Source organism: Ammodytes marinus (genome assembly GCF_949987685.1).
Source record: "Ammodytes marinus genome assembly, chromosome: 16".
Lineage (NCBI taxonomy): Eukaryota > Metazoa > Chordata > Actinopteri > Uranoscopiformes > Ammodytidae > Ammodytes > Ammodytes marinus.
Window position 1 is genome coordinate 8,436,805 of NC_137220.1, and position 9,192 is coordinate 8,445,996.

The 9,192-nt window shown below is 39.5% G+C and overlaps 1 protein-coding gene across 1 annotated transcript; it reads left to right on the forward strand.

The window, feature by feature from the left end:
• Positions 1-9,192, forward strand: LOC307263370 (uncharacterized protein). Its single transcript, XM_080044518.1, has 18 exons — positions 1-2,729; positions 2,866-2,974; positions 3,070-3,150; positions 3,237-3,317; positions 3,416-3,817; positions 3,984-4,088; positions 4,215-4,447; positions 4,539-4,717; positions 5,123-5,216; positions 5,296-5,531; positions 5,840-5,963; positions 6,419-6,536; positions 6,626-6,717; positions 6,982-7,099; positions 7,196-7,297; positions 7,390-7,563; positions 8,082-8,258; positions 8,770-9,192. Exons 1-18 carry the CDS (start codon positions 2,649-2,651, stop codon positions 8,991-8,993), a joined length of 2,730 nt encoding a protein of 909 aa, XP_079900644.1. The 5' UTR covers positions 1-2,648; the 3' UTR covers positions 8,994-9,192.

Genomic DNA, 9,192 nt, shown 5'->3' on the forward strand with positions numbered 1-9,192 from the left:
GTCCTCTCAGAAAATACGACCGCATAGGTCGTTTGTTCCGCCACATATTACGACCTATGTTTACGTTTCACATGTGGCGGCCCCCTAGCGGTTGTGTAAATAACGTCAATTTAACGTCTCAGTTCGCGCTAATATACCTTTGACCTCTTTTACTAATCAATGTGCGACGAAACATGGGAGGGGGCAAATGCGCATATTTCGGCCCATTTCGCTGATCATCATGGTCCTGGTAAGTTGGCTGCCTAGTGTTTTACATTTTATATGGTTATTTATCTATGGGTTATTTGCGTGCTTTTCTCTTGTCATCTTCCTGATTTTCCATAGTCGTGTGTAGATGCGTTTGACACAATCAGTTGCGGATGCCACTGAAGTTATTTTACTATTACCTTTTAGGATGGGGCTAGCTAACATGCTAACGTGCCATGCTAACGTGCCAGCTATTGGATGCAGCTACCTAGCTGGTGCTATTTCCAATATAACATCCATCATATCAATGTAATTAAAATAAGCAATAAACGTAATACAATACCTAAGTAAACAGCCATCATAAAATTAAAAGCAGCATGATGAAAAAGACAAGTAAATAGGGAACTAACAGCCAGGAATGATGATGTGATTTTTTTTTTATGCATTATTTTCTATTCTGATTGGTAATTGCTCACAGCACGTTTTAAACTATGTACATTACTTAATTTAATTCTGTGAAAATGCACTGTTTATCATAAAGGAAAAACATGCAGTTGTAGATATGCTGAACTGAAATCAGTAAACTGAATACATTTTAGGTCTCTTGTTATTTTCTAATTTAATATGAAATACAAATAAAAGCGTGCATGGTCCATATTAGGGCTTTCAGATGTATACACACAAGTTGTCAAGAGTCTGGCAACTTATCTGTTATCACGGGCCCTGGTTGTAAGTATACTCTGAGGTTTTGAACACAAACTATTTATTCCTCTGGAATATCTTTTGTAATTTACTCTGCATTAAAGTGTAACTGCACCTTTTTACTTGTTTTTTGAGATAGAAGCTGAATTAAATGACTATGTTGTGAAGGAACACATATATGCTGGTGTTAATATTGAAAAAAATTGCAATATGTTACGTCTCTCGAGGATAAATAAAAGTTAAATAAAATAAAAAATAAAAATATCGGCAATTTAAGACATGTTTTGTATTGTAAATTATTTTAGAGCTTTACTAAGATTTGTAAAAAAAAGTTTTATCTTTGGGTTCGAAAAATAACGCACATTAAGCACATTTTGTCTTAAAGCTCCCATATTATACACTTTTCGGTTCTATTATACACCATATTATATGGTCTTAGTGGTCCCTAATACGTTTTTCTTTAATTTTTTGCTGAAAAAAACTTTCAGATAATTTATTGTACTATGCTGATGTTCAGCTAATCTCACAATGGCCTATTTTTTAAAAACAGCTGCAGCTCCCCTCGTAAATATACAATCTTTGAGCTGCCCCCGCCCCCTGTCCGGAAGCGAAGCCAGATACGCCTCGCCCTCTGTCTGTCAGGGCCGTGGACCAATAAGAAATAGGGGTGTGGGCTGCACAGTGGAAGCTTCTGGCTTTCCAGTTTTTGAGGTCAGAAACGAGGAGAATTCTGACTGGAGTATATTGGGGGGGAGGGTTGGGGGTTTCAGAAAGGGGGAGAGTGAGAAAAGGAGAGATTGTTATTTTTTAAAATATTTTGGCAGTCTCCAGGCACACCGTGGACCCATGGATATGTTAGAACACGTTTAAAAAGTGCATTTAGCATAATATGTGACCTTTAATGTGCGATTGTGCGTCATCACGTCGCCGCCGAGCCGGTCACGCTCTTTATAGGTCCATGAGCTACTACTGTTATACCATCCCTCCAAGGATGTTATTTCGGGGGTGAACACCCTTCACTTCTACTGGCAGTGTGTCTGCATTATCTTGCTTGCACGCGCACACACCCGGACTCTTTCATTGCTTCACTTGATAGACACACGCTACCGCTCGCTCTCCTCGCTCACACACACACAGTGCCGCTCACTCACTTGCGCTACTCTGTCTCCTAACACTACGAAAGACACATCATCTACTTTCGAATTGCCTGCCAACAATTTAGAATAAAAAAAGTCCTCCACCTCAGACGCCTATCTGTGTGGGGCATAAGAGCTCACATCGTGTAGCGACAGTGCCGTTAAACTTTGTGTCACTCGATTTTTCAAGGAATTCATGTCAATCAGATCTTCCCTGAGTGACAGCTAGCAGCTAGCCCGCCTCCTTCACAGACACCGCGCGCCCCCTCCCTCCCGAATATCGGCCGGCTGATGTCGGAATGTTTAAAAACAATGGTTCTAAAACAGAATTTAGAATCCATGGTCTGAGCGCATCAAAATTGTGCAGTACGCTCAAACAGGGGGTGCAGTTACCCTTTAAGAAGTATTTTTAATTCAGTGGCAGCAATTAAAAGCATGATTATACAACTCATTTTGTGTTTTGTTTTTTTACAGGTCTTTGTGAATCCAAGCACCTTTTGATATAGAAAATACGAGAAAGCCAACGGCCCTTTTTAGGGCCACTTTTTTATTCTGTGTTACAAACATTTTTATTGTGGTGTTATTGCTGTTGTTGTGTTTTTTGTTTGTTTGTTTTGTCTAACAATGTCTTCTGAGCACTCTAGACAACTGCAGGAATTGCTGAAGGCGGGGAATGACTTGGCAGATGTGTTAGCAGCCAGAAGAGTAAAACATTTTCTATTATTTCTCCATTATGGGATTTAACCTCAATCCATTTTTGATTTAAAAAAAACACTTCTGCTGCACAAACCTGAACATTATGTTGATATGATTATGATATCATCCTTGTTTTTACTTTCAGCCTTCGAAGCCAAGAAACCGACGGGGGACTGGAGGCTCCAGTGTTACGTGGAGGAAGAGGGACCAGGATGGGAACATCGTACCCCAACATTTTCGGCGGAATCGATCTGGTCAGCAATATTAAATAGTTAGTTACACTGTCATTCATAATTTTGAAGGCCTTTGGTCAACAATAATTTTTCCTTTTTCATATTTGTGTTTTCAGTTCAGCCTGTCGCCCCTAGGGAACCCCCTTGGGTGGATGAGTCGCAGACTGCTGATATTGCTCAGAATGTCCCAAGTCTTGGTGAGCATATTGAATTGTGACATTTTAATGAATGAATTACCAATTTTTCTAACTCCTTTTTTTTGTTATCATATTTGTGTTTTCAGTTCAGCCTGTTGCCCGTAGGGAACTCCTAGGTGTTGGGGAGTCGCAGACGGCTGACATTTCTCAGGAAGTCCCAAGTCTTGGTGCGCATATTGAATTGTGACATTTTAAATACAGTCAACCTGAGCAATGAATCGAGTAACAATTTTTCTAACTCCCTTTTATTTTATATATATATTAGATCAACATCTTCAGACACTCAGACATCTGCTGAGTTCTGTCACTGTCCCTGCATCAGCAGAAGAGGAGGAGACACCCACCATGTCTGCATGGACCAGAAGACAAACCATCTGCGAAAGAAAATTCAGGGCTGCAATGCCAGAGCTTCTGAATTCCATGTTGGCAGCAGAGACTGTGAACAGGCATCACTGTCAGCAATGCCAAACTGTTGACGCTGTGGTCCGGTGCCTCGACTGTGTTGCCTCAGGAACTCAGTTTCTCTGTTCAGCATGTGACGTGACCATCCACAGGAAAAACATCTTCCATGACAGAGAGGCCATGATTGATGGTTTTTTCGAACCCATTCCCCCCACATCCTTTGTGGTGGTGGGTGAAGGTGGCCAACATCAACTTGGTGAACAAGGTACATACAAAGAAATAGTAGATTTACCCTCACATTGTTTTCATGATGTGTATTGCAACATCTGCAGGTGCAGAATATAATATGTCCAAAGTTTCCTTTAACTGTTTCAATGTGTTGTACTTTTTGATTATATGTCATAACTGTCCAGACATTTTCTTTACTGCAGTGTGCCTTCTTCCGATTCCTCCACCAACCCAAATCTGCTCCTGTGGTCCAAACCAAGACTCTTCCATTATCCCTGGAAAGCAGACTGTCTTGGTGACTATCAACGGTATGGTTCCTCTTCCTTTTGTAATTTATAGGTGATGTGACGTCAAGCATGTAAAATGTTGACTATTATCCTTTTTGTGCTGTGTTGTATAGAACATGTTCAAATATTAGGTTTGTCTGTTTTCAGGTCCATACAAATTGTGCTTGCCTGCTGTGTGCTGTCCAAGTTGTTCTAGCAAATGGACTCCAGGGATAAGTGACTTGCTTGGATGCAGATACTGGCCAGCAACCACCAGCTGCCAACTCCTGTACAAGTTTGATGTCTTCACATCATTTGAGCAGATGAAGTTAGCCAGCCCAGCTCTGTCTCAACAAGCATTCATCAAAATGCTTGAACATCGATCCCTTCGCACAGGACGGGTAAGAACTTTCTTTTTATTTGCAGGACTCTTGATATTCTAATCTTTGATTACGGAAAGTATTAACCAAAGTAATACCATCGTTTTTACAGACGGGCCGTATCTGTGGCGATACCTTCCACAGAGTCTTTCGAGAGTTTGCTTTCTGCAATTTCAAGAAAGAAGATCTCTGCCTGGTTGAGCCCTTCCAATGTCCAGCATGCACACCAGACATGCTGGCTATATCTGTAGATGGGAATCGAAAGCATTACCGCTTCAAGAAGTCCAAGGGGTGAGTGGAATTATTTTCCCATTAAAATTAACGATATATTAAATTCACTCTAACAGTTAAAAATTAAATCATTTGTTTCATGTCATGATTTCATTATCAGAACTTGGAAACTATTGTAGGCAATCAAAAACCTAATTATATTCATGGAATTACAAACAGAAAGTAATGTTATACAGTGTATTAAAATGCTTATGTTCCACATTCACCATAAGTTAATACTTTAAACCCAACACATCACCCAATTTGAAACCATCTTGTGATGTTGAAGTACAATGACAGTCCATTAAATACTTCGGTAACGTTTTATGTCTCTCCACGGACCACTTCAATGCCAAACATCTTTAAACAATCATTCTTTTTCTTACATTTTGACATGTGTGATAACAAATTCTTCTCAATTAACAGGACTGATGAACCATCTCTTTTTGAAGGACTGTTCATTGCTGAAGATACTAAAGTGTCTGCCTTTGTAGACCAGATCAGAAGCCAGATGTTGAGTGTAAGGTTTTGTTTATCTTACTTTCCTTTATTTTTCATCTATCCTAGTACTACATGTAACAGATTGTATTTACTTTCAGAGGCCTGGTCATGATGTCTGTGGGCCAGCCACATTTACAGCAGGCAGGGAAACATCCCAGAAGTCCAGGGCCAAGGTGGATGAGGAGGGCTTGCAAATAGCTGTGTGCAGACATGGAATGTTGCTGCAAGGCCTGAATCACTACCGTGGGGAGATCTATGCCTATCCCATGTTCCTGCAGAAAGAGCTGGCTCAAGCTGCAAATATAACCTTCTTTTGCATGGACCTTACCTGCAGGTAGTCATAACCATTGCTGAATCATAACTGAATTTTTCATTGATGTTTATTTTATCCAGTATTAAAGGCCTTGAAAATGTTAACATGGTTATTTTAGCACGTGGAATTGAACATTACATTTGTGAGCAACAATAAACTTTCTAAAGATACACTTAAAATAACTCTTAACTCTTGTGCATCCCTTATAAAGATGGCTACATGGTGTTCTTTTTTTGGTTTCTGGGTTTGTACTGGTCATTTCCTAGGTATAGGGTTCTCTATTTGCATTTATGCAAACAGGCATCTGAAATACTACTTTCCTATTACAGGTATTGGCCATATTTGGAGAAGATGGCAGACAAGTTGCCTGAACTCCGATCCCTCCGATCCCTTACAGAGATGAAGCCTTTTCTCTCTGTAATGCATGCCAAGGCTCACACTGGCAAATGTGAGGTACAGTGTGCAATTCAATTGTTTTTGAGAAACATATACCTATAGTCGCTTGGCATGAAATATTTAATCAATCAACCCTTATGTATACTCAAGGGACACTGTAGTTTCCCTCATTATCACTGATGACGAGATTAAAAGTAACAAACAATATGCAGAATCACAAAGGGTACAGGATGCAGTAAAAACATGAGGGTTAAATTAAGTATAAAAGATAAACAGGTAGTCAGTTAAAACAAACAAAGATAAACAATATTAAGCTTCCTATGACGCTCTTAATCTTCAGGTGTTTTAGAAACTAATCAATGTTACTTTAAGATCATAAATTACATTGTTTATTTAAATTATTTTACTGAATTAGCACATAGCATCAATGTTAATTGAGGATGCAAAAAAATTAAATCAATACGATTTGAAATGCTTAATGGCATGATCCTATTGTTTGTTTTTTGGAGCAGGTGAGGTGGGGGGGCAGAAGCCAGGATGGAGCAGGAAATACTGTTGGAGAGGAGGTGGAGCAGGTCAACAGCTTCCTATCAAGGGCAGCCCTCACCACAAAGTACATGACCAAGTCAGGTTAGTTAAAGGATGATTGTATGCTTTGACATGATCCAAGATGTGAATTGAATTGATTTCAATGTAGGTCTTCTGTTTTGTTTTTACAGGAAGATCCGACATGATTACTGTGCTTGCCATCGGGTGGAACCACAGGAAGGTGGACAGTCTCCACAAGACACTGGCAAAGAGATTTGTCAAAGTAAGATTTCTGCATTGTATGTTAACTTTTACATTTGTCATTTCACTTTTACATGTAAGTAGTTTGTAGGTTTGACTTATGTTGGTTAAGGAAAATGATACAGCAAAGATTAAAACATAAAACGAAACAAACAGCAGATAGATTATGAATAAAAACAAGCCCAAATATCAAATGGCACCAAATCTTGGTGAAATTAAACGTAAACTACAGATTACACCTTAAGGCATATTAATGCATTTTTGTCTTTTTTAATATTCTAAAAAGACAACACAGAGGGCAGAAGTGGAGGCAGCCAACCTTGAGAGTCTCAAACAAGATCTCAACATCTCACTCGAGGAAACAGAGCAGTGGGTATTAGAAGTCAAGCAATGGGCTACCACTGGTATGTAAGATGATGGCTGATGTGTACATTTTGTACTGCCTTGCCATACTTTTGGTTTCCGTGTTTTAATGGTCATCTTTGCTTGTTTTTTTTTAGAGAGACATGGAGCTCATAGTAGCCAGGAGGAGCTCCAGAGAGAAATTGACGAGATTATCTACTCTCTCAGAAGAAAAAAGCATGACCTCTACAGACAAAACGGTATTTGCTAATATGTCACTTAAGTTTTTCTTTTAGTTTAGTTTCATTTTTCGCCAAAAATCTTTTTTGTAATTACTATTGTCATATTACAGACAGCAACCAAACAAGGCAGAGGAAAAGAAGGAGACTTGGAGAGCTAAAAAAGAAACTCCAAGAGGGGATACTGCACTACAACACCACTGTTGCTAGTGAAGATAAAATCGACAATGAAGCAGCATGCAGTCTCTCTGATGACGTCATGCTGCCTTGGGAAGCACAAGGAGATGGTAAGCGAAGTTAGATATCGTACAAACATCTGAGCCTCACTATCAATACTATTAGCTCAGCGCTGAATCGTCTGGAAATAGTAGGGAATCTTGATGAGAGTAAAATGGATGGGACACTGCTAGATAGGCAGATGAAACATGTTTATATTTGTTGAAAGATTGATAAATTACTGGTACTGGCTTATTTAGGGTGTACTCGTCGTTCATACCATGCCCATGCTCGATTGAAAAACCTTTTATATTGTACTTCATATTTGTTTTACTGTAGCTGCTCTCCTCCTCGTGTGTGTTTTTTTTTGAGAGAGTTGATCCCCACTAACCCTCCAACTAACAAAAAGGGAAAAATCTTCAGTTATTGATTTTACAATAGGTTTTAATAGTTAGCTGCAATGGTAGCCTCCAATTAAACCATTGTGTGCCTCCTCAGAAGACTTACGAGCTGGCAAATGGGGAAACCATTTTTTTACATTTTTAGTGTTTTGATTTTGTAACATCTGTGTTTGTTTTTTTCAAAACAGTGATAAGCCTCCGCTCCAAGAGGCGTCTCTTTGACCAGGTCATGCTCGTCAGGCGTCTGGAAGAGGAGAAATCGATCGTTGTGAAGGAAATGACCCAGCATTGCCAGTATCTGAGAAGGTCATTGGACAAACTGGACAATTTCCTTCTCCAGGCCAAAGAGGACCTTGAGAACCACAGTATGTTCCACAAAAACCTAATTTATATAACGGGACGCATGTACATGGAGTGCGGGGTGCTGATGCTGTTACAGCTCTTAACTGTTTGTGTTGCAGCAGTGTGAACTGCTCATTTTCAGAACGTTGCAGTCCGGCTAGTTTCAAGTTTTTCCGTCGCAAATATTTGGTGTGAACTGGCCTTAGATTGCCTGATGTCAAAATCACAACTCGGTGAATATCTCCTCAAGATCTGCTGTCAGTACTGTGTGCACTGAAAAGAAAAAAAACCTCTGTTAATACACAGCATAGGCTCTGTTAAGTGGTATGTAAACAAAGAGTCCGCCGCAGCTAAAAACATGCCAGTTTACACAACCTAGCTTGTGTAATATCTCCTGAATTTTCCGCTGATTTTGACAACAGGCTTACTCCAGAATCACTGACATGTAAAGCATGTTAAGTCCAAATGTTTGTTAAAAGCTGAAAAGTAATTCAGTAATTTATTTAACTTTTTTTTCTACAATTCTTACTTTAGCTTCTCCCAGAGGACTGACAGAAGAGGGAGACAAGGGACTGCACTGCTGTGTTTTACAGAAGAAGCACATTCTGCAGAGGAAACTGGGCACAGTGACCAGAACCTACACACATGTCGTCACAGATCCTTCCTTTCTCATGCTGGAGGAGGAGGAAGGTATCGAAGATTGTGAAGAGAGCGAACAGGACAAGAGCAGTGAAGAATTCTCAGAGGAAGAATTGTAAAAATATAAACCGGAGGGCTGATAGCTTAGATTTTTTCGTGTTTTCTTTTTATTAGTTAGGTTTAAAAAGAGGAAGTCCTGGATCCGACGGTCCAATGCGTGGCTGGTCCATGGTTCCTTTATTTTTAATTTTTTTAACCAGTCCTCTAGACACTTGTAGTTTTGAGTTTGTTTAATAAATTGTTTTGTATTAAATAATA

Coding starts and splice junctions, on each gene's coding strand:
- LOC307263370 (XM_080044518.1), top strand. CDS start 2,649: ATGTCTTCTGAGCACTCTAGACAACTGCAGGAATTGCTGAAGGCGGGG. Junction 2,975..3,069: donor TTTTCGGCGGAATCGATCTG/GTCAGCAATATT, acceptor TTGTGTTTTCAG/TTCAGCCTGTCGCCCCTAGG. Junction 5,964..6,418: donor CTCACACTGGCAAATGTGAG/GTACAGTGTGCA, acceptor TTTTTGGAGCAG/GTGAGGTGGGGGGGCAGAAG.